This window comes from Acipenser ruthenus, chromosome 25, assembly GCF_902713425.1.
Source record: "Acipenser ruthenus chromosome 25, fAciRut3.2 maternal haplotype, whole genome shotgun sequence".
Lineage (NCBI taxonomy): Eukaryota > Metazoa > Chordata > Actinopteri > Acipenseriformes > Acipenseridae > Acipenser > Acipenser ruthenus.
Window position 1 is genome coordinate 13,036,473 of NC_081213.1, and position 25,673 is coordinate 13,062,145.

Here is a 25,673-nt window from a genome sequence, read left to right on the forward strand (position 1 = left end):
CAGCAAGCAGCTCCGAATAGGATATCACACGGGTACCTTCAGCAAGCAGCTCCGAATAGGATATCACACGGGTACCTTCAGCAAGCAGCTCCGAATAGGATATCACACGGGTACCTTCAGCAAGCAGCTCCGAATAGAATATCACACTATATGCCATGGCTAATCACGATATCAATCAATAAATTAAAATGTATTTATTACTTCTGTCATGACTGCACGTGCATCAACATATTTAATTAACAGAATAAGTTAATAAACTAACTGACAAAATAAATTAACACAGCACCCCTGCATAAGGTAAAAGCAGCAGTGGCTTGAATAGTAATTATGAATATGAGAATTAATTATTATTAATTAAGATGAAAAGATTGAATAAACCATTTGAGTAAGTTTTGATAATGAGTTGTCAGTTTTTAATTGGTTAGCAACGAATCGCTATTGGTACCAAAAAGGTGTTGTGTTAAGCGAAGTTCCTGTTCCGTTAGGCTGAGCATTGACAATGGGTTTCCCCAAAGGGGTGTTCCCTAGCTGATGTGTTCTCTTTGGAGGTGTTCCAGTATGCGGAGACTACTGTACTAAAGAAACGTGGTACCCATTCAGACATGCGTTTTGACCCTGACACTAGGACTCTGTTTTATTCTTGTAGCCACTTTTAATACCCCATACAGCAAACTGTGTATAAACCCTTTATTCTAAAATGACAAAACCATCAGTTACCTGTCACAGCGCTTGTTTTTGTTATTTGGACATTTTTAAAAGCTGCTATTGGAATAGAGATGTCAGAATTAAAATGTGATAAAGAAATGCATTCTTTTTTGTACTACTTTTTGGAAGCATTGCTAATTTTATTTTCCGGTTGTATTTAGCTGTAAAAACAGAATTAGAACTTGAGCTACTTAATGAACTGATGATGGTCTTTAAGATCTAATAGACTGTTAAAGCCTGCTTAACATCGTATGAATTATTGTTGTTGTGTTCTGTTTCCAGAAAAACGTTTTGAGATGTTTCCCAAGCACTGTAACAATGGGGTTGTAGTCGCCACCATAGAGGATTTCATGCAGAGTTTTCAGAGCCTTATTGGCTTCAACAGCTCCAGCACAGAAGACAAGTGTGTACCGGGGACGAGCACTCCAGAAGTGCAGCCAGGTGAGCCCTGCATGGGAATCCTCCTTAATGAGGAAGAGTTCAAATACTAGAGAAACGTTTGGAGTCGCTTTGTCATGCTCTTCCAAGGGCCATGGCATGATTAGACACCCGGTGCTCTGACCAGTTGGGATCCATTGCAGTAGATCTCTCCATGCTTATTACCTTAAAATAAAAAAGTGAAGTTTAAGTGAAGTAAACTAGCGTCCAGGTGAGTTTGGAGTCCTTACGTTCCTTACGTTCCTCACTTAGAGCTCTCCACCGCTTAGATCCATGGTGCCAGGGAACAGCCTGGAAAAGTATGGCTGACATCATCAAGCTGTTAAATCCGGGGTCCTTGTGGGGGGGTATTGGGAGGGAGGGAGATCGCCACCCGGGAGAGGGAGGGAGTTAAAAAGAAAATGGGGAGTTTCATTTGTTCATGTAATATTCTGTATTGTTGTTTTGTGATTGCCTCAATAAAAACATTTGATCACAAAAAAAAAAAACTGACAATTTCTTACTGGGCCACCATACTTTGCAGTACGAGACATTTTACAGCAGCACGCAGAAACAAAATAACACAGGAATTTATTTACACAAAATTCTATTGGATGCCAGGGCAAGTTGAAAACTTCGTGCTGGGGTGGAGGGTATAATCTTTGGCTCCTGAACAAACACTTCGCCGCACATTGTGCATGTGGGCATGAACTTGTGCAGCCCTGCGGATTGAAATTGCATGAAGGCAATGAGTTCTCACAGGTTGTGTTTTACACTATTTACATAATGCTAGTGCCAATTTATCTTAACTTATTTCAAGGTTATTTTCTATAAAGTAGTCAGTACTTAGCAAGTTTGTGTCTTGCATTATTGTAGTGTTTTATTAAAATACATTCAATTGAATTTAATTTTATTCACTGAATTTGTACATCTCGGATATCGAAACCAGTGTTTGATTTTTGATGGGCAGGACATCTTGATGTATAAGCACTTTTTAAAAAAGCTATTTCACTTCTGCATGTAAATGGCTCTTGAGTGGAAATTATGATGTGGATTAACCAAAGGGACTAAAATTGTATGGCTGCTTTTTTTTTTTTTCAGCTGGAATGTCCAGTATTAGTCCAGCATCAGTTATTCGATATTGAAAGAAACATTAGTAGGATGATAAAATCAAAACAATTCAAGGAACACCATTTTACACTTGTTCTAATTTAATGTCCAGAATACTTGTTGCTGCATTGCAACATACAATCTAAATCGATCTGCCTATGTTCTTTTCTTTGTAACGGATGCAGGGATGTTACCAGTGGGAGAGCTGAAGGAGGAGGAGGAGGATATGTCGATAGACTCCGAAGAAGAATCTTCGAAAATCGAGCTCTGTGGTGGAACCATTAAAGCAGAAAGCCTGGATCCAGGAGTGTGTATCCCAGCCATGCCTGCTGAGAGTCAGACTGCTCCCTTGCTGCACAGGGCTTCAGGACTGGACCTGGAGGCGCTCCGATCCGCCATCTCCATCTTCACATCTTCCGCTGCCAAGGACCCCATGCCGCTGGCGCTTGTCGCTTCACCCGCTTCCCCCACCACGATGACATACAGCATGTTCAATGTGAACACTTACCAGAGTTTCCTCGGCACAGGACCCGAGACTCTCCTCACTGCCTCAAACACTCCCGGCGACCAGCAGAGAGCAGAACCAGCCCCGGGCAGTACTGGCAGCCAAGCCAGCGCTGCCCCTGCACCCAGGAACCCCACCAGCCCGGCTGCTCACCCTGCTAACCAAGCCAGCAGTAAACCTGCTTTCAGCACCCCTAACATTCAGGTCACGCGTAATCCTGCTCCTAATAGTGGGGGCGGTAGCAATCCAGCATCTGTGACTAATCAGGGCAGTGGTAGTCATAAAGCCCCTGCCTGCCCCATTAATCTGGGCAGCAGCAGGAGTCCTGCTAACAGAGGTGGCTACAACAGTGCTACATCAGGGAGTCTCACTCGGGGTAGTGGGGGTTCAGCTGGCAGGGGGACTGTCACTGCAAGTCAGGGTAGTGGGGGTTCAGCTGGCAGGGGGACTGTCACTGCAAGTCAGGGTAGTGGGGGTTCAGCTGGCAGGGGGACTGTCACTGCAAGTCAGGGTAGTGGGGGTTCAGCTGGCAGGGGGACTGTCACTGCAAGTCAGGGTAGTGGGGGTTCAGCTGGCAGGGGGACTGTCACTGCAAGTCAAGGTAGTGGGGGTTCAGCTGGCAGGGGGACTGTCACTGCAAGTCAGGGTAGTGGGGGTTCAGCTGGCAGGGGGACTGTCACTGCAAGTCAGGGTAGTGGGGGTTCAGCTGGCAGGGGGACTGTCACTGCAAGTCAGGGTAGTGGGGGTTCAGCTGGCAGGGGGACTGTCACTGCAAGTCAAGGTAGTGGGGGTTCAGCTGGCAGGGGGACTGTCACTGCAAGTCAAGGTAGTGGGGGTTCAGCTGGCGGAGGAAGTGGCAGTGCTGCACCCGGGACTCCAGATAATAGTGTCAGTGGGAATTCAGCTGGCAGAGGGGCCAGCATTTCGACAGCAACGACTCCCAGTCGGGGCAGAGGGACAGGCAATGCTTCATCCGGGACTGGTACCAGCCGTGGGAGGGGTAACTCTGCTAGCAGAGGCAGCAGCAGCAGCAGCCCTGCAGGCTCCGGGGCTCCTAACCAGGGCCGCGGTGGCGCTGCACCCAGGAACCCCTCCAGCTACGGCCAGGGAAACTTTCACCACAGAGGCGGCGGGAACTCTGCTAGCCGCAGGCGAGGGAACCGCAGGGGGGGCAGTGGGCATTCTTTATACCGCGGGCGGGGGCATTTTGACGGGTACCGAGGGAACGGTGCCCCTCACAGGCACAACAGGGGCGGTTATTGGGGGAACGAAAGGGAGAACTTCTACAATGATGACTTTGGCACCATGTTCAAACCTTACTGACAATTAAAATGTACCTAGTAAATATTCAGAGTCATACATGAAGCGCTTTAAATAAACCAACATTTCTTTAAACCTATGTATACTGTATGTGTATATACATATATATAAATTCTTGGCACTGGGTAGTTCGGTTCCTCTACACTGAGGGAACTCCGTTGCTTGCTATGTATACAAACCCTAGACAGAATCCACTATATTTGTATTTGCCAAGAACCTTTTGTTACCCAAATTCGTTTGTGAATTAACTGCTTTTTTCTTGTCTTTAAAATGTATAGGGAAGGGAAATGTACTACAGCTCAGAGACAGTATACATTTTTTTTTTTTAAATCCTCTTTCCAGGTGGCATTGTTCGCTGCTGATTTTTAAAAAATAAATCTTTTTACAATTAGGTTGTTGAAAATGGTGGACTTTTCTATGAGATCCACTTGTATCAAAATGCAGGACATTTTATTTTACAAAAATACAACAACAAAAATGCAGTGAGATTGATTGTTTGGTTTTTTTTCTTTTTAATGGTTTGAGTCCCTGTGCACGATAAAAGCTGTGAATCCATGTAACAGTTACTGTGGTATTGTCTCATTCCAAAAAATCTACAATAAAGACATCATCTCCTTAAGGAACTCTACTATGCACTACAATGAAAGCTAAATGAACTGGTCACCAGTGACAGGACATTGAGGGCAGCTCCATTCAAGGGACTCATTCATTTGTATTGAAGACCAAATCCTTTTAGGATTTTGCTGGCTGGTAAACAGAGATCTGCAGTCCATGATGCTTGCATCACTTGCTGTGTCAGTATGTATCTAAGGGTATGCCGGGTATTCCTGTATCCTTTGGACCGTGTTCTGACCCATTCCCGGTTTCATTGTATCATTACATTTGGCTCGCTTTGGAGAATCTCGCACCTTTTTTTATCAAGGCTGTGTCGCAGGAGGGCTTCTGAAACATCTTTCAGTGACTAGAATGTCCACGGCTGCATTGCCTGTTGTCTGTTTTTGTGTATTAAATCTTCTTTGAGGGAGGTGTTCCTCCTGCAGTTGAGGTGTGTTTATTTTATTTATTTTTTTATTTAAAGATTTGCAAATATTTATCTAAATGTGTAGTGTATTGGAACATTGATCCCTTGCCTTTTTTTTTTTTTTTTTTTTTTTCTTAATTGATGGACACACCTGAAATGCCTAAAATATACTGGTCAACAAACTAGTGACATTAAGAAAAATCTACCTTAGTTGTTGTTTTTGTGATTTTACAGGTTTTTATTATTGAATATGTTAAATAAAGGATACCTGTTTTACAGCAATATCAATAGTTATTTTAATGTAGTTTTTTATTTAATTTTTTTATTTTGCGCTCGTGAAAGTGTAGGCACAGTGGCACCGCCTACATGCAGGTTACAATCCAATGGCAGTCTTGCCCGTTTCCATGATTAGATTACAGCTCCTAAGCTTCATTCTTTTAACAGTTTAATGTATTGTCTGAGCCTCAAAGTTTATGGCACTGCCAGCTATACTTTTATATTCTAACGGCCATGGCACTGCCAGCTATACTTTATATTCTAACGGCCATGGCACTGCCAGCTATACTTTATATTCTGACGGCCATGGCACTGCCAGCTATACTTTTATATTCTAACGGCCATGGTACTGCCAGCTATACTTTATATTCTAACGGCCATGGCACTGCCAGCTATACTTTATATTCTAACGGCTATGGCACTGCCAGCTATACTTTATATTCTAATGGCTATGGCACTGCCATAATTGATTGAAGCCAACCCCTGATTTTATTGCTCTCCTCTATTTTATTTTTTATTGATTTTTAAGAATACAGTAAAACCTGTGTGTTGATTTGAATTGTGATATATAACTATTGCAGTCTGACCACATTGTTTTTGAGCAGTAGCTGTGTTTTATAATTTATATGGATGCATGTTGTGCCTGTTGTAAACCCTTGGCCCTTGTTTGCATCGGGACCATTGCGTGGATCAGTGCAGGCATTGTGTTGACTTTGCTGTATTGTTGCACCTGTAGTCTAGCATGTACCTGCTCTTACCAGCCATTCCAAACAGGCACCGCAGAGCAGTCCCTTTGATGCCTGCCGGACCTGCATTTTGTTGACCCAGCAGATACTACTTTTTTTTTTTTTTTGCTTAAAATATGTAAGAAACGGTTTAGTGTATTCGATATGTACCTTGTTTTTTATTCTACATTTATTTTACACTGATAAGTTGCAGTACCTTGACAAGGTATTTTGTGCTTTCTTTTTACGACTAAGAATACATGTCAGACCCTTCTAATACCTCGAGCCAAGGAAGCACTGGTACACTACTACAACAGTGATATTTAACTGGAAACAATATTTAGAAATGTAAATCATGTTCTACCAGCTGAAGAGAATAAATGTTAAGAGATTGCTAATTTTAGAAACTGTTGGTTTTGTTTCTAAATGCTTATTGGAAAGCAAAAAGAGAAAGCTACATGGAACAGAAGGTATTGATGGGTCCTTGGTGCACACTTCGATAGCTGGATGTGCTGTGACACAAGGAGTTTTATTACCATTGAACCCAGCAGTATCTCCTACTGTATCTCAGTAATGTGTTCCACAGCCCTTGTAATGATCTCCCTGCCCACTGAAATCAGGTTAATTTCACTCTTTCAATACACATGATTCGGGGTGAATCAATAGGGTTCAGTTCAGCTCCCTGCCAAATCAATAGGGTTCAGTTCAGCTCCCTGCCAAATCAATAGGGTTCAGTTCAGCTCCCTGTCAAATCAATAGGGTTCAGTACAGCTCCCTGTCAAATCAATAGGGTTCAGTTCAGCTCCCTGCCAAATCAATAGGGTTCAGTTCAGCTCCCTGCCAAATCAATAGGGTTCAGTTCAGCTCCCTGCCAAATCAATAGGGTTCAGTACAGCTCCCTGTTAAATCAATAGGGTTCAGTTCAGCTCCCTGTTAAATCAATAGGGTTCAGTTCAGCTCCCTGTCAAATCAATAGGGTTCAGTATCTCTGTCAAATCAATAGGGTTCAGTACAGCTCCCTGTTAAATCAATAGTTTTCATTACAGCTCCCTGTCAAATCAATAGGGTTCAGTACAGCTCCCTGTTAAATCAATAGGGTTAAGTACAGCTCCCTGCCAAATCAATAAAGTTCAGTACAGCTCCCTGTCAAATCAATAAGGTTCAGTACAGCTCCCTGCCAAATCAAAGTTCATAGGCCTTACAACAAACCCATTTTTGGATAAAACACTAAAACAAAACATGACATTTTTCTTCATCATCTTGGATTTCAACAAAACTCATTATAAATGTAAAATCTTTGCAGTTCAGAAGTTACAAAAAGATCACATTTGATTGGATTCTGAGAAATGAGATTTTCATCAGAATTGTTCTCTGATTCACACCAAGCTAATAGATCCTTATTTATATAGCAATTCTGCTTAAAACCTACAACTGTGACTTTTTGTTAACAGCAGGTCTAATCCAAGCTGCAATTTTAAATTGTGCTAACCCAACAACCCCTAGGAAACCTGTTTTAAACATTGCTAATTAAACAACCCCTAGGAAACCTGTTTTAAACATTGCTAATCCAACTACCCCTAGGAAACCTGTTTTAAACATTGCTAATAAAACTACCCCTAGGAAACCTGTTTTAAACATTGCTAATAAAACTACCCCTAGGAAACCTGTTTTAAACATTGCTAATAAAACTACCCCTAGGAAACCTGTTTTAAACATTGCTAATAAAACAACCCCTAGGAAACCTGTTTTAAACATTGCTAACCCAACAACCCCTAGGAAACCTGTTTTAAACATTGCTAACCCAACAACCCCTAGGAAACCTGTTTTAAACATTGCTAATAAAACTACCCCTAGGAAACCTGTTTTAAACATTGCTAATAAAACTACCCCTAGGAAACCTGTTTTAAACATTGCTAATAAAACTACCCCTAGGAAACCTGTTTTAAACATTGCTAATCCAACAGCCCCTAGGAAACCTGTTTTAAACATTGCTAATCCAACAGCCCCTAGGAAACCTGTTTTAAACATTGATAATAAAACTACCCCTAGGAAACCTGTTTTAAACATTGCTAATAAAACTACCCCTAGGAAACCTGTTTTAAACATTGCTAATAAAACTACCCCTAGGAAACCTGTTTTAAACATTGCTAATAAAACTACCCCTAGGAAACCTGTTTTAAACATTGCTAATAAAACTACCCCTAGGAAACCTGTTTTAAACATTGCTAATCCAACAGCCCCTAGGAAACCTGTTTTAAACATTGCTAATAAAACAACCCCTAGGAAACCTGTTTTAAACATTGCTAATAAAACTACCCCTAGGAAACCTGTTTTAAACATTGCTAATAAAACTACCCCTAGGAAACCTGTTTTAAACATTGCTAATTAAACAACCCCTAGGAAACCTGTTTTAAACATTGCTAATCCAACAAACCATTTGAAATGAAACTGGAGAGAGGGTAGGGCACCATGTTATTTTCTATTTCAACTGTGCGAATACCAAAAGTAACCTGAATCGCAGAGTCCCATTTCTAGAGTGACACATTTCAACATTTCAAAATAATAGAAGCACTGTATAGGAGAGAAAAACAGCACATTTAAAAAATACCGATTTTTATTATTACTGTTCATGTGCGTGACAATCATTCTCCTGATCAGGAGACTACATTACTGGATTTCTGTATGTTACACAACAACAAATTATATTAGACTCAATCTTTGTGCAAGTTTAATAATACTAACATCTCAAAGGTTAGGCAAAATATATGCTTTTAATAAATAGTGTTATCTTACGGCATCTCTAAATTTACAGTCCAACTCATTTACAATACAATATGATCTTCACATGAAAACAAAATGACATACATCTACATTCAACTCAAGTAGAATTTCATCTTTTCAACGGATTGGGGTTTCAGTACTTCAGTTAAGGGACAGACACTGTTAGGCGCACCTGTAAAATGTGCAAAGCGTGAGTAATGTTTTGCGTTTTTATTTCACAGTCGCTGTACAGGATAAGTGCTGATTGTTGTGTTGCTTAGTGCTGATGAAACATCAGTGAATAGGCTCCCATGCAGTTCAAAGGACACGACACATCGTCTGTCATATTGATTGAAAAGGAGGAGAGAGGTTTCCATCCTGGTTCCTCAGAAGGGGACTTAACCCCGTCTCCAGCTCCCTCTGCTTTTGAAGCAGTCCCTGGAATGATCAAACGTGTGCATTATTAAATACAGTACAAGGCATACTGCAGTCTTATGTAACATTAAAAAAAATGGTCCTTGGGATAAGCAGTTCGATATATTTAAAGCGTGACTGGTGTACAGTACGTACTAGGGTTGCTACGATATAAAAATGATGGTAATTGATTTCTCAAGCTACAGTATTTTAATATGTTTATGCATAGCACCATAGGAACTCAATATTGTACTAAATGACAATCATGACAACCAGAGCACAGGCACCTCCACTGCATCCCCAGTGGGGGATTACAAGCATGTAGAAACCAGACATCAGTGACCAGTCCAGTCCTTGTGATGTGTCCCTATAGTACGGAATTATTGAGCAGGTAGCGCCAAAGGGCTTGAAAGATTTTCATTTTAAATTAAAATTATTTCTACTCGTGCATGTTGAGCTCCAAGATGACTTTGTTTGACTCACCTGGCGTAGCTCGGACAATCCTTTAAGAATGGCCTGCTGTCTGTCTTTGTTCTTTACCAGCTCAGGGTTCAGTAAAGGGTCCCTCGTCTGACCAGAACTGTGAATCGGTCTTCCATGGTCAGAAATTGAAACGGGACGAGACAAGAAGGTAAACAGAGAAAAAATATATATATATATATATATATATATATATATATATATATATATAATTTTTAAATGACCCTGATCTGCAGTACTGTTTCATTTGGGGAAAATAGAGCTAGGAAAATAGATCACTGTAAAATATCTCATTTTATGGGCAGTAAGAATGTGACACGTAATGACTGATTTTGCATTTGCAGCTAATGTAGTTCCCCAGAGGGCAGAGTGATCCAAATTCAAGGCCAGTCATCCAGAGCTGAAAGTCGTGTTGAGGACTCTGCTATAGGCCCTCTCTGGCTCACCGTTCTGCCGTCTGTACTGGGGGTCATGCGTGGACGGTCTGGACAGTGGGGCGTCAGGATCGAGTCTGTAAACCTCGTCTGTGCGCACGTAGGGGATGAAGTGAGCGGAGGGCGGCCTCTCCGAGCTGGCTGCTCCCTGCTGCTGCAGCTCCTTGGGGGTTCCGGAGGGCTGGGTCTGAGCCGGGGGTTTACTGGGGTTGTGCTGCAGGGGGTGCAAGTGGTGTTTCAGCGCTGGGACCGGGGGAGACGGAGACCTGAGTGTACAAACCAGGAAGATGGCAGGCCCAGCTCAATACAGGTTCTTACATGTTTAAATACAGCCACTGGCCCCTTCCAAGAAACTGTACCGGCTGTTATATTGTACAAGACATCAATATATCAGTCTTTAATGATCAAACTCCCATGTATTAGGATAGAGCAATCAGTTTAACAAACTAACCATTTACACAGAATGGCCCATTTAGATCATTAAAACTTCTCCCTTTGTAAGTGTATTTATATCTAAATAAGTAAGGTACTATTTTTATGGTTTAAACACATTAAACCCATATCTACCTCTAGTGCGGAGTCCTAGAATATAGAAAAACACCAGGGTTTTCAAAACATTTAATCTGGATCAAAGTGATCTGGATTTTGTAATGCTATATTTTGTGATCGAGATGACTTTTATCTGGATCATTTTGATCTGGTTTTTCAGAAAATTATCTGGATTACATTTATCCAGATAACAAATAATCATGATTACGAAATCCAGTTTTTTGATGTAGGCTATTTTTGAAGTATGTTATTATTTTTTTATTTTTTTAACATTTAAATCACTTTTGATGTTAGTGCACATAGAACGCATGCAAATAATGGTTATTTTATTTATGCCTAGTTAGTAGAAATTAAATAATTAAATCTAAATTAAATAAAATTAAAACCTGAAAAAGGTATATGTGTTTTTTGACATCTTCATCGTCTTCCTCGTCGGTCTGGAGTCCAGCATCTCAGATGAGCTTTAAGGAGGCGTATGTGAAGGCGTATGCGTCTGCTTTTTATTAAAGCTATACCACTAAATACGTGTTTTTCTTTTTGCTTGCATGGATACAAAACTTAAAATAAATATGTACATATGATATCATAAATTTCGATTTGGACATATAGTGTGTTTGCTATGACAATTCAAACAAAATATCGCTGTTCTATGATCATTTAAAAGCTAAATCCACCTCTGCAGTAGGATCACAATAATCTTGGTATTTTGGATCAAAGTAATCCTGATCTCTTTAAATTCTAAAAACTCAATTGCAACATTTAAATTGTGATTTAAAAGTGTGATCAGATTACCAAAACGAAATCCGGATCACAGTAATATCCTGATCGCATTTCGATGTTTTGAAAAACCCAATTGCACAATATAATCCAGATCAAAACGAGGAAATCCGATTACCAAGGTTTTGAAAAACCGGCCCCTGGTTATTGAGATGGTCTCTCCTTGGTACGAGCCGGTCTGAGTGCATTATGCAAACTGTACATTTAACCCTAGCATCCACTTCAGCAGCCCCAACATAGGAAACCTAAAGCAGGTGTGGTTGTTTCAGTTGTCTATTCAAACAGCATGCACGTCAACTCAAATGAATATGAAGGGTTTGGATTACCTGTGTTCTGTGTGTGCAGGGTTTCTTTGGGTATGCTCTTTCTGCATAAGGGAGAAACACAGTGCAATTAGACTTACAGAATGCTCCGTGCTATATCTACAGTGTTAAACCTCCAACAGGGAAGGCTGTTTCAATAACAGTAGTTGTACCAAAATCAAATCATTAAGAAATTTGCCTCCTGATTCAGTCCTGTTCTCAGTCCTACGAAGACCTTGTTGAACGTGCATTCTGAGTTTAGAAATATTTTGAAAGCAGCACATTTCTGAAGTGCTCCCCTGCCAGGAGTACTAGATTTGACATGTATGAAACAAATGCAGTCTGCACAGGACTGTCACATCTAGCCTTTATAATCTGCAGGAGTGGTGACTTGGTGCAACATTGCTGTTCTGCATGCTGGGGATTTAGGATACGCTGACCTGTATGGAGGTAGCAGTACCTGCAATTTATATTTCAAAGTATGATTCTAGAACGTATAACTAACACGATACGTTTCTAACCCTTTTACTGTCAACTAATGTAACAGAAAACTTGGACCAATACAGCACAGTGTTCAACCTCTTCATATACGGTGGCACAGGGCTTCCATGAGGCACTAAACTGGGTGTTTTACCCTGACACCCACTGATTGTAACACATTCAAAGAACACTGCTAAAACTCAGCTCCCCATTTCAGAAGCAATGCACAACAAACTCAAACTGTGAAAGTAACAACAAAACAAATGAATACCAAGCTGAATGAATTCAGCGGCGGATATCTCCAGAGTTCAGTTTAATCGTTTAGCAAGTAGTAAGGCACACAGAATTGAGAACACGTTTGAATTTGATAACCCTGTTGTAATTTATCACAAACCTGTGCTGGTCTGAGGTGCTGCAGGCTCAATGGCAGTAAGGCACTAGTTCAGAGAGATAGAGAAGTCTCATTCTTGTATGTCATACAGATGCACAGTTAAACACAGCTGGTTATCAGTACAGCATCAACATTGCATTGCTATCTGAACTTGACAAAATAATCCAATATACAACAAATGACAACCAAACACTTCCACAAGAATTTGAAATGTTCACTCTACATATTGTACACTTGCAATCAAGATCATATCCAACACTGGGGCAGGCAGCAGTTTCTAAATGATCCCTATCGCATCAGCAGTCAATCAGTAAAAAGGAGTAAAAGCTCATGAGATGACTGATTCTGTGTGGCCAGCTGGCAGCTTGCTTGGTCTGGTTTGGATTACACAGGATCATTTCCAAATGTATCTACTTAATGGAAGCTGTGGATTTCTTTTGGTAGAAATCAGTATTTTACATTTTTTTTAATCCAAGCCTTTGTTAGCTTGCATGAACCAAACATGTGTTCAATCTTTAAGCCAAAAAATGTAACCAAGTTAAACCTGCAATTAGTCACGACTTGCACAATGCTTCTCAAGCATGGCAACTTCTTCCTATGGTAAACCAGACCCAACACAGTTTAAATGGCATGGCCTGATGTGCTACATGAGTAGGTTCCTCTTACAAAGTGACATTGTTCAGATATGACTGTTAGGGGTTTAAAAACACAGTCACGAGTAAAGCGGAGTCTGTAACTTTAAATATTAGATCATATCATTTTCTGTATATTGTTTTTAAACGTTAGTTTAGTAATTTAAAGCAGAGACAAACAAGAGATTATATGACAGCATGTTTGCCCTATGCTTGAGTTTCTGGTGCTGAAAGAACACATACATATACAGTACAGTGAAAAACTAAAAAACTAACTATGAATAGATCAGGAATGGGGGATGCTCAGAAGTCTGAAATGTCATTACTTTTGTAATAAATAAATGCACATGTTGATGTAATGTATTAATAAAGCTATTAAACACTCTCAAATAAATAAAATCAATCAAATGGAACTCCCTAACCTACTATATTATTCTGTACAGTAAGCACCAGCGCTGAAGGTGATGTTGGAGCATGTTCTCAGACAGCAGGGCAGGTTACCTGTACCTTTGTGCCTGCAGGCTGGCCCTGCCTGTATGAGGGCTGTGGGGCTGGGCTGGGGGAGATCTCCCGGGGGGGCTGGTTCCTCTCTGCCAGCTGCAGCAGCTCCTGCTGCCTCCTCTGCCTGTTCTCAGACGCAGGCACAAACTGCTTCCCAGGCTTGTTGGTATTCCACTCCGGCTTCTTCCCGTTCCTCTCCAGCTGCTTTCCCGGCCTCCTCTCCGTTCTGGAGAAGGGTTCGTAGGGATCGTCCTGTCTGCACACGTTCTCTTTCCCGTTTCTCCTATCAGGGGGTCTCGAATCCCTCTTGGTTTTCTTGGTGTTCGGTGGGTGCTTGTATTCCACTGGGATGTCTGGTGTGCGAGTGGCTAGCCCTCTGCCTGGACCGACTGCAGCATGTTCCTGAACCCGATTCAGCATGCCAACTTCTACAAGAAAAAAGAAGCGACATTACGGGGCTTCAGATCGGAAACCTTATGTGAATAATAGCGGGCATGTAATTATGTGGGACTAATTCATAACTCATCTATCATCAGTCTCTGCTTGAATGCATACAGATTTTCTAAAGACAGTTTCAACTGCAACAGTCTGTTCAGATATACTATATACATATATTTATTTTTTACAACAGTTATTGGAATCAGATATAAGAATTGGACTGTACTGTACAACTTGCCTGTTTGTGCAGCTGTGCTTATCCAGGACTCTACAACAGAAACAGGTATAACAAAGTGACTACATAGAACAATAAACACATTAAATGAATGTGCAACTAGTTCCATTTTGTAAAAAATGTATGGTATTATAAATTGATTAAAGCGGTTTTATATTTTTGTACTTGAAAATGAAACTCATAAAAGCAGCTGGTGCTGCTAAAAATCCACCCGAAAGTTGCAATAGGGGTTTCGGTTTCTCATTCAATTTGCAGGTTTCTGGTCTTGTTTCAGCTGCTGCCTTTGCATGGATATTAAAACAACACACATTCCATTTCAAAAGTGCTTCTCGGGATCATTGAGGGGAGTGAATCCATAAAGCACTTTATATACAAAACTGCCTGTGAATTTATCAGCAAAAAAGGGTGAGACTCAGTGCTTTCTTATGTGTGTGTGCAAAACAATTATTTTTTTTTTTTTTTTTTTTTTTTAAAAAGAAGACCTTATAAGAACTCCACTCTGTAAAGGATATGCCTCCTAGCCACTGTTGTACTGTTCTAAGCTGATCTCCACCTCATTTCCAGCTGTGTCCTCTGGTCCTGGTTTGTGTGCTGCTCTTGAAGTATTGCTTAGGGTTAACTCCTTTAGTGATCTGTACCTGTCTGCACTCCGTTATCCTTTCTCGGGGAATGGAGGTCCTGGCTCATCTTGGCAGGCCTCTCTGCCTCACCGCTGTCGCACAGGTAGCCTGCCAGGCTGCTGGGGGCGATGCTCTGGCTGCTGTTCACTGGGAAAGCATGGATTCACATGGGCAATTAGTAGGGGTCTACTTAAATCGCGGTAAATTTATGTATTTTTCACGGGTATGTTGCGGAATAAAATTAAGATTTCGCGGACCTGTTTAAACATTAAATAAACCTAAGTAGACAGTATTTTAGAACACTATCAATCATAAAAATAGTGGTATTTGCTTCCTTACTAAAACAGAGTGCTGTCATTTGTTAATAAAGGCAGGTATGCAGCATCCCCCTGCAGTTGACTTGCCCATACATTGAGACTGCACGTTCTGCATCCACTGAATTGGTTGGAAGTTAAGGCAAAGCTTTACAGTTATACAGATGTGGAAATCGATTAGAAACAGCCCAAAAACTCGGTTAGACAAGGGCATCTGGCATACTTTAATAAAGTCAATGTATGCAGCACGTTCGTTGTCATGTTATTTGTCCCATCCAATAATTTATTTTATTAGTACGTCAAAACAAAGAAGACGTGGCTATTCGGGTCTAAAATTCCAACTGTAAGCAGCAGGTTGAAGCGAGGTGGCTGTGCTGGATCGTTTAGTACTGATTTAACTTGCAGACAGGAATACTTTTTGTCTGGGCTGACTTTCCAGTTTGGTTTCTGAAAACTGTTTATTTTACGTTCTGTTCAGCAGCCTCTGTGGTAGCCTTTCGTTTAATGTGCGATTCTGAAGCTAAATAGCAATCGATCGTATTTTCTCCAAATACACATTAAGATATGGAAAACAATTACCTCAGTCTGCATGTAGTTTATTTGGGAAATATCTTGAAACGATCATCAGCCGAAATATAGGCTACTTTGCTTTTTGTGTCGTCCATTTCTACTATTTTACCTCCAATGCTGAAAACGATAGGTTGCGGATGCAACCCCGGTTCCCTGAAAGAGAAAATAACCATCAAGGTATGGGACATTGCCGTCAGGCAGTAGGGATTGGCTGAGCTTTACGTCAAAGCTGCCGATAGGCCTCCGCGCAAGCTGCCGTGTAAGCCCGCCCCCCTGGGAGCTTACTATACGCAGCGCGCGGAGAGTCACTTCCTCTTTTGCCCTTCAGGCCGTGAAGGCCTCCAGAGCGACCTCGCGGCTTGATGGTTATTTTCTCTTTCAGGGAACCGGGGTTGCATCCGCAACCTATCGTTCCCTTTCAAGTCGAAAATAACCATCAAGGTATGGGAACAGTGTACCTAAGCCGTCGCGAGGGAGGATTCTCGGCAGTAGGACAGCCTTACGTCATAACGCAACTGCGTAGGCAGTACATCTACGCATATGCGGAGCTGCGCCTCAGCATCTATGCTCGCAATGACACCTGTCCCAAGGTGGAATAGTCACACCATATTGTCACCTACTCTAGACGTCCGCAACCTGAGGCGTCATAGAGTGCAACACAGATGCTCCAAATGACGGAGCAGAGGATTCCAGTACATTTAGCCTGTAAAACCTCATGAAAGTATGCGGCGTAGCCCAACTGGCTGCCGCGCAAATATCAGACACCGGCACCCCTCGAAAGAGGGCCCAGGATGTTGCCATACCCCTAGTGGAATGTGCCTTCAACTGCCCTGGTGGTGGAAGGCCCATAGAATCATATGCTAACTGAATAGCATCCACTATCCAATGAGAAAGGCGTTGCTTAGACAACGGCTGACCCAAAGTTTTAGAACCATGGCATATGAACAGCTGTTCTGTTTGCCTCACAGTCTTTGTGCGATATATATAACAATATAACACCTCAATGCCCGCACAGGGCAGAGCATGTGTAACCGCTCTTCCTCTGGGGAAGAAAAAGGAGGAGGATGGAACGCCATCAACTCGACTGGTTGGTTCATGTGAAACGGGGATATGACCTTAGGTAAAAAGGCCGGATTTGGACGCATGGAGACCTTAGAACCGTCTCCTGCGAAACGAGTACATGATGGATGCACCGAAAGTGCATGTAACTCGCCCACACGTTTTGCTGATACCACTGACAGCAAAAACGCAGTCTTAATAGACACGAACTTCATATCCACACTGTGGAGAGGCTCGAACGGTGCCTTGGTAAGGGCTTCTAGCACCACATCAAGGCTCCATGACGGTAAACTGGTCGACCTTGGAGGCCGCAAGCGTCTTGCGCCCTTTAGGAACTGAGATGCCAGGAAATGGCAACCAGGCGATAACCCGTCAATGCGTACATGGCAAGCCGAAATAGCGGCCAAATACACTTTAAGTGTAGAGGGAGACTTACCTTCATCTAGCAGCTTCTGCAGAAACTGTAATATCACTGCCATAGGGCAGGAGACCGGGTCATGGCCCTCAGCCAGACACCAACTCTGAAACAATTGCCACTTATACGCATATTGCGACCGAGTAGAGGGCGCTCTCGCACTCTGAATGGTGGATATAACCGCCGTCGAAAGCCCTAAGGCTGACAGGCGCTCCCGCTCAGGGGCCAAGCCCATAGCTGCATGAGCTTGGGGTTTGGGTGCCATAGCCCTCCTTGGGCTTGGGACAACAGGTCCGCTCGCAGAGGGAGCTCCCTCGGGCACCGTGCAACAACTGCACTAGACTCGGGAACCATATCCTCCGAGGCCACCGAGGAGCGATCAGGATCACTGTCGCTTGCTCTACCCTGACCTTCTCCAAGAAGGCAGGGAGCATCGAAATCGGTGGAAATGCGTACAGGAGCCCTGGCGGCCATTCGTGAGCCAGTGCATCGACTCCTAGGGGCTGTCGAGGTCCTTCACCGAGAACCATAGGGGGCAGTGCGTGGTCTCTTGCGAAGCGAAGAGATCGACCTGCGCTGTGCCGAACCAGTCGATGGCAACTCAAATAGAGAGCGCCGTGTTGGCTCTAACGCAGGCCAGTCCACGCCCAAGTGACGGGCTGCCCTCTCCACCACTGACCAGATAGGGTCATTAGTATCCAGCATTTCAGGGTCGTCCTGCCCAGAGTGCTGGGATGCCACCTCAGGCTCTGTGTCTTCAAAGAGCGGGTCTGCGTCAGATGCGTCCCTTGAGACAGCATCGGCGTCCCACTCTACTTCCTGGGGCACTGGTGGAGGAACCATCGGCTGACTAGCGCTGGGTCCGGTTACCATCTCTGGGGCCCGAGGCGCCACATTCGCTAGGGTCATGAGGAGGGATTGTTGTCCCATCATGAGCTCCATAAACTGCGACATCTTGGAGGTGAGCTCAGCCACCCCAGATGTGTCCTGATAGCGCCTACCCCTTCGAGGGGAGCGAGAGTGCCTTCTCCGGCGAGGCGATCGAGATCTGGATCGAGACTCCCGACGGGGGCGAGCCCCGCGAGGGGAGGGACTGCGGGAACGTTCCCGAGCACGTCTAATTGGAGACCTCTGACCAGCTGTAAGCTGGGAAGATGGGCTCAGAGGGAGCTGAGACGTCGCCGGCAGCGACACGACAGATGATGGTGGGGCCGAGACGGTGTGGGACGAGCCCGAGGATGGGGAACGACCTCCAACTGCCTTCCTCGCTCTCTGGCGAAGGGTGCGTGTCTGAAACCCCGCACATAGCTGGCAGTATGCCCTATCTGCCAGGGCAGATGCGGCGTGGTCCGGCCCCAAGCATGCGACGCAGTCCTCATGAGGGTCACTAGCAGGCAACTTGGCCTGACAGGTCACGCAACGGTGGAACCCAGACATAGTAGAACGCCGAAGCGTCTAGTATTGACGCCAAGCACCAAGAGTGTGTGTCGAGCACTGTTGTGTTAAACGCCGAGGTGCGCGCGTCGAACGCCGAAGCGTCGGACACCAGCGTCAAGCACCTGAAGTGCGAGCACCGAGCGCCGAAGCGTCAAGCACCGAGGTGCGTGCGTCGAACGTCGAGAGTGCGCGCGTCGAGGCGTCGAAGCGTCGAGCACCGAGCGTCGAAGCGTCGAGCGCCTAAGCGTCGAGCACCGAAGCACCGAGGTGCGTGCGTCGAGCGTCGAGGGTGCGTGCGTCGAGGCGCCAAGCGCCGAGCACTGAGCGTCGAGCGCCGAAGCGTCGAGTGTCGAGCACCGAGCGTCGAGCACCAACGTTGATGGAACGTGCACCGAGCGGCGAGCACAGAGCGCCGAAGCGTCGAGCGTCGAGCACTGAGCCCCAAGTGCAGAAGCACTAAGCACTAAGCACCAAGCGCAGAAGCGCTGCACAAAGCGCCGAAGCGCTGCACCAAGCGAACAAGCGCTGATACCAAAAGCGCCGCAGCGCGAGCGCCGAAGCGCGAGTCCGAGCGTGGAACGCTAGCACAGACGCCTAAGCGTCGGCTGACCCGCCAAGCGGAGACGCTAAGTGCTGGTACGGCGTCTGATGCTGTGCAATACCTACCTGAAGGTGCTGGGGATTTTGCACGTTGGTGGTTGTCTTCCTCTTGTATAGTGAAGGGAAATTTTTTTTTTTTTTTTTTTTGTGGACGCTGCAGATGGTAAGAGGGTGTAGTGCAATACCACGTGGCGGGAACGCGCCGCGGGGGGGGAACACTGCAGAGCAGACTACACGCATACACACACGGTCTAGCCTAAGCTAGACCGAGGATGCAAAATGCGCGTGGGCCAAGGCCAACGCAACACGCGTCCGAAAGACAAAATATATACAATATATATAACAAAATATATATATACACAATAAAATACAAAAACCCAACACAATAAATTATAAGAACAGAGGAAAGACGGGGAGACCACGAAGAAACGCGATGCCGAAGCATATATAAAGTAAAACAATATATAATCCTAAATAATAATACAATAACAATAATAATAATAATAATAATAATAACTCCGGAGAGTATAACTGAAATAAACTCGGAGAAGGGGATAAACCAGCTTCTCAAGCCTAAGCTTTAGTGAGTACAATCAGTTAAATAGCTCTAAGTCCTACCGCTACTGAGGCTGAAGGCAAAGGAAGTGACTCTCCGCGCGTTGCGTATAGTAAGCTCCCAGGGGGGCGGGCTTACACGGCAGCTTGCGCGGAGGCCTATCGGCAGCTTTGACATAAAGCTCAGCCAATCCCTACTGCCTGACGGCAATGTCCCATACCTTAATGGTTATTTTCGACTTGAAAGGGAACTAGATTTTAGCAACCTAAATCAAAACAGTGTAGCACCAACTTTGCCCCACCCCTCTGCACAGTACTACAGATCACATAAAAGCAGTAAAGACGCACTGATAGGCTGATTAAAACTTTGACCTATGAATAGTAAACAAGAATGTTAACTGCTTTGAAGAATTTATTTTGTAAATGTTACTTGTGGACGTTTTTTGTTTATTTATTTTTTGCTTAAGTGCAATGCACACGGGACGGCGAAGGAATCAAAAAGGGCTATCTACAGAATGCAGATACGTAGTTTGCCGTTGCGTCGCTTGCATTGTGCAGTAGTTAATTTAAATGAGGTTTCTTTTTTCTTCCTCTCCGTATTTGTTTGTATGCATTGGCCCCTAAGAGGTGGATTTCGCGGTGAATCCCTAGCAATTAGTTCCTGGTCTCTCCCTGCTTCAGCAGTTCCTGACCGAGTGCGACACCTAGTGGTAGTAAAGAGCTGCAGCATCAGCTTTTCATCATCTGTTTGTCCAGATAGTTATCCTGTTTTTGAATCTGCTGTACCGGACACACAGTTGCAAGTAACTTAACAGGTTTGCTGCCAGATAACGATACATGTGTTTAAGTAAATACATAAATAAAGTAAATGAAGGGTTTTAAAAGCTTTCACCATGAAACATAATATTTCTTGATTCAAGCTTTCTTTTCTTGGCGTGCAATGCAAAAACACACAGTAATAATGCTCATCTGCTACAGAGTGCACGACACAAGATTACATTGTGTGTAGCTTGGTTGGAGTTTGAAATTTTAGGACAAATAATCATAATGCCTGTAATAATATATATATATTTTTAAATACTAGATAGGATGTTAATATTCACTAGGGCTAAACCTGTTAACCTTATAGGTAGGAGATGTTTTGCCCCCGTGTTTCTGTAGGTAGGAGATGTTTTGCCCCCCTACACTCCATGTTTCTGTAGGTAGATGTTTTGCCCCCCTACACTCTGTGTTTCTGTAGGTAGGAGATGTTTTGCCCCCGTGTTTCTGTAGGTAGGAGATGTTTTGCCCCCCTACACTCTGTGTTTCTGTAGGTAGGAGATGTTTTCCCCCCCTACAGTATGTGTTTCTGTAGGTAGGAGATGTTTTCCCCCCCTACACTCTGTGTTTCTGTAGGTAGGAGATGTTTTGCCCCCGTGTTTCTGTAGGTAGGAGATGTTTTGCCCCCCTACACTCTGTGTTTCTGTAGGTAGGAGATGTTTTCCCCCCCTACACTCTGTGTTTCTGTAGGTAGGAGATGTTTTGCCCCCGTGTTTCTGTAGGTAGGAGATGTTTTCCCCCCCTACAGTATGTGTTTCTGTAGGTAGGAGATGTTTTCCCCCCCTACAGTATGTGTTTCTGTAGGTAGGAGATGTTTTGCCCCCGTGTTTCTGTAGGTAGGAGATGTTTTGCCCCCCTACGCTCCCTGTGTTTCTGTAGGTAGGAGATGTTTTCCCCCCCTACAGTATGTGTTTCTGTAGGTAGGAGATGTTTTCCCCCCCTACAGTATGTGTTTCTGTAGATAGGAGATGTTTTGCCCCCCTACGCTAATAATGTGAAATAATGTATAAAGTGATATCTGTATAATGTGAAATAATGTATAATGTGATATCTTGTAACAATTGTAAGTCGCCCTGGATAAGGGCGTCTGCTAAGAAATAAATAAATAAAAAAATAAATACGCTCCCTGTGTTTCTGTAGGTAGGAGATGTTTTGCCCCCCTACGCTCCCTGTGTTTCTGTAGGTAGGAGATGTTTTGCCCCCGTGTTTCTGTAGGTAGGAGATGTTTTGCCCCCCTACACTCTGTGTTTCTGTAGGTAGGAGATGTTTTCCCCCCCTACAGTATGTGTTTCTGTAGGTAGGAGATGTTTTCCCCCCCTACAGTATGTGTTTCTGTAGGTAGGAGATGTTTTGCCCCCGTGTTTATGCAGGTAGGAGATGTTTTGTCCCCCCTACGCTCCGTGTTTCTGTAGGTACATGATGTTTTGCACCCCTACGCTCCCTGTGTTTCTGTAGGTAGGAGATGTTTTGCCCCCATCCGCTCCCTGTGTTTCTGAGGGTAGGAGATGTTTTGCCTCCATGTTCTTCTGCAGGTTTGAGATGTTTGCCCCCTACCCTCCATGTTCTTCTGCAGGTTTGAGATGTCGTGTCCCTTGCGCAGCAGGTCCTTCATGCGCTGCTCCTGCTTCTCTTTCATCGCCTCCTCCTGGGCATGCTGCATGCTCAGGTACAATTCATTCGTCTGCAGAGTCTGCAGCTCCTACAGGAGGGCACAGACACGTCAGTAGAAACATGTCGAAAACAGGAGTGCTTTAATTAAATAGACATGTCCACTCAACACGGCTGCAAATACCAACTATACAAGGTACAGTCAAAATATTGATCAAAGACTTTTACTAAGATGCTGCTCCCTTGATGCTGTTATTTATTTTAGTTTTCCTTCACGCGCAGTGTTCTAATTCACAGTTTTTACATCAGGCTGAATCGACGTTTTCAGAGTTTTGACAGTTTGCAGCATTTCGGACTAAAGAGTTAATTAAGCAGTGGTCTGTGTATGACTGCAAATGGTGGCCTTATTGATGAATACAGGGGGGTAACCTTAATATTGAGCATTACTTTCTATTACTGTCAGTGGGAGCAAATTATGAGTGTATAAAAGCAGCCTTAATTGTGGTGTGACCATTGTACTGCGGTGGCCTCACAGCAAGGTGTCCCTTCGTCTCAGACTGTTGCTCGGACCTCTTTCTGCCTCTGTTTCCTGGCCTCATCCTGGCACTGTCTCTCGATGCTCTCCCTCTCTCTCTGCAGCCTCCTCTCCTCCTCCTGCTCCTCCCGGCGCCTCTGCTCCTCCTCTCGCTGCCTCTGCCTCCTCCGCTCCTCCACCTGAGCCTCGATGGCACGCTGCAGCACGGGGACAGGAAAGCACAGGGTTTAAAACAGGCGCTTCCATCTGTGACAGATTAGTGCTGGGACTGACATGGATTTTTCAAGTTGGAATATTCTTTAATTTTGAATCAACTGGAAAACAAATGTATAATTTGTACCCTTTTACAGTAAAAAATTAAATATCTTCGGAGTACAATAAACCCGGTACCCTGGCAAATTACCTATTAAGAAAAGAGAAACTGTGTTCTGTACAGTAGAATGGGCGATATTTACTTCAGACCTCATTCACGCATTGCTTTCCTTGCATGAGATAATTCATAAATGCTGTTATATGAATGAATTCCAATGAATACAATTCAAGTAGAGTTTGTTCTACTATTGGAATATTTGTTCCAGCACTATTAGCTATTAACTCACTCCATACATTTTGAGAACAGCCACTTGGTAATCCCAAGAACCCGACAGAGGTTCTGGGGCCAGGCTGTGTATCTTTGCATTGAATAGATCCTATCCAGGATACTCTGGACAGGCTGATCCCTTTACCTGATGATCCAGCTGCTTCAGTCTCTTCCTTTCTCGCTCCTCAATCTGTACTGGATCCAAGAGAGCTGTCATACTACGGAGAAAGCTGAAGAGTAAAGCAATGGTTAGACACAGCACTATCTTCACCATTACATCAAAACATGACCTACATTCATTTGTTAAACAATAACTTTTTTTTTTTTTAATTCCTTAATCTGAACAGGTTAGTGGTAATCTTTGACTACCCATTGTTCATTTAGGTGAGGTAGTCCAGCTGTAAATGTTTTAAACTGCGTTGAAAACATCAAGGGTCTTGATCTGAGGTGCCTGTTCTGACTGCAATCGAGCACTGCTGCACAAAAGATCAGTCTTCAAGAAAGCGAGCACCTGACACTGATCAGCTGAGAAGAGTGGTAGAAGATGTCCCCAGACTGATGCAAACAGCTTGTACACACTATGACAAGTGATCCAGAACAGAGTTTCTTAAATCACTGGCCATGACCAATGTCGGTCCTTAACAGCCTTTGTTTATTTATTTCAAGAAAATGTGTATGTATATTATAATGATTTTTAATATTTTCTGAAAGAAAAATAAATCTGCAAATCAGAACTAACAAGAAACAACTTGCATGCACTGTGGTAGAGCAGAGGCTCTACCTATGGGTGCACGTGTGTGTGTGTGTCTGGGGGTGGCAGCCATCTTGGTGAAGGAACAGCCTGCAACCAAGATAGCCCTCATTTGCACAGCCACATGGTTGTCAATTGTTTGATTGTTGGATTGAATGATTTATTGTTTGATTGAGAGTTAATGGAAAGTGTGGAATGTGGCCACATGATATGAAATGGAACAAAGAAATGCATGTTTTGGAGAGTGTGTAGGAGAGAGGTTGTGTGGAGTGGAGAAAGAGAGGAATCGAGAGAAAGAAGGAAAAACAGAGATGGCTGTAGCTTGGGTGTTTTGGGGTTTGTTGATTTTGAAGAGTTTTGTTTAAATCTTTGATTTGTTCCTATGTTTGTTTATTTATTTGTTATTATTAGAAGCGCACAAAATGCACTAAAATATAAACAGCAACTCAGAGACTTTCTTGGCGCACTAACACAAAAGTGGTGACAGAGCCCCGGGCCATCCTGACATGAGGGGCTTAAAAAAAAGCAAACAAATAAACAGCCTGTACAGTTTACACTGCAGTGGTCCTCACTTTACAAATGAATCCAGCAGGTTTTAGGAAGACACTGTGACGGTCCCTAGTTTAAAAAAGGCTGATAATCAGTGATCTAGACAATCCGTTTGAATGCAGCAATACGTAGCACACAGGAAGAAATAGCAATCGTAGCAGGGTGATCTTTTGCAATGTGATATTCTACAGACGTGCTCAAATTTGTTGGTACCCTTACAGCTCATTGAAATAATGCTTCATTCCTCCTGAAAAGTGATGAAATTAAAAGCTATTTTATCATGTATACTTGCATGCCTTTGGTATGTCATAGAATAAAGCAAAGAAGCTGTGAAAAAAGATGGATTATTGCTTATTCTACAAAGATATTCTAAAATGGCCTGGACACATTTGTTGGTATCCCTTAGAAAAGTTAATAAATAATTGGATTATAGTGATATTTCAAACTAATTTGTTTCTTTAATTAGTATCACACATGCCTCCAATCTTGTAATCAGTCATTCAGCCTATTTAAATGGAGAAAAGTAGTCACTGTGCTGTTTGGTATCATTGTGTGCACCACACTGAACATGGACCAGAGAAAGCAAAGGAGAGAGTTGTCTGAGGAGATCAGAAAGAAAATAATAGACAAGCATGGTAAAGGTAAAGGCTACAAGACCATCTCCAAGCAGCTTGATGTTCCTGTGACAACAGTTGCAAATATTATTAAGAAGTTTAAGGTCCATGGAACTGCAGCCAACCTCCCTGGGCGTAGCCGCAAGAGGAAAATCGACCCCAGAGTGAACAGAAG

General features: G+C 43.4%; 2 protein-coding genes across 3 annotated transcripts in view; one reads left to right on the forward strand and one right to left on the reverse strand.

Moving 5' to 3' along the window:
* Positions 1-5,649, forward strand: part of LOC117414019 (protein TASOR-like) — a 48,449-nt gene extending 42,800 nt beyond the window's left edge. For both annotated transcript variants that reach the window (XM_058999302.1, XM_058999303.1), the window contains 2 exons: positions 988-1,146; positions 2,418-5,649. In XM_058999302.1, coding sequence (XP_058855285.1) covers positions 988-1,146; positions 2,418-4,060 — 1,802 coding nt within the window. In that variant the 3' untranslated portion in view covers positions 4,061-5,649. The remainder of the gene's footprint in view (positions 1-987; positions 1,147-2,417) is intronic.
* Positions 5,650-7,464: 1,815 nt separating this feature from the next.
* On the reverse strand, positions 7,465-23,858 carry LOC117413673 (coiled-coil domain-containing protein 66-like). The gene is made up of 10 exons (XM_034022913.2): positions 23,730-23,858; positions 23,040-23,201; positions 22,416-22,560; positions 15,111-15,239; positions 14,476-14,505; positions 13,806-14,227; positions 11,820-11,860; positions 10,176-10,433; positions 9,737-9,833; positions 7,465-9,277 (listed from the first exon to the last, which is right to left on the reverse strand). Exons 1-10 carry the CDS (start codon positions 23,856-23,858, stop codon positions 9,182-9,184), a joined length of 1,509 nt encoding a protein of 502 aa, XP_033878804.1. The 3' UTR covers positions 7,465-9,181.
* Positions 23,859-25,673: the final 1,815 nt, after the last annotated feature.

Excerpts from the sequence above, each read along its gene's own strand:
- LOC117413673 (XM_034022913.2), bottom strand. The coding sequence starts at position 23,858 with ATGGTGAAGATAGTGCTGTGTCTAACCATTGCTTTACTCTTCAGCTTT. Across the intron at positions 14,506-15,110 it reads GGATAACGGAGTGCAGACAG|AGTCCTGGATAAGCACAGCT; the intron begins GTACAGATCACT and ends TTTCTGTTGTAG. Across the intron at positions 10,434-11,819 it reads CCTGCACACACAGAACACAG|GTCTCCGTCTCCCCCGGTCC; the intron begins GTAATCCAAACC and ends TTGTACACTCAG.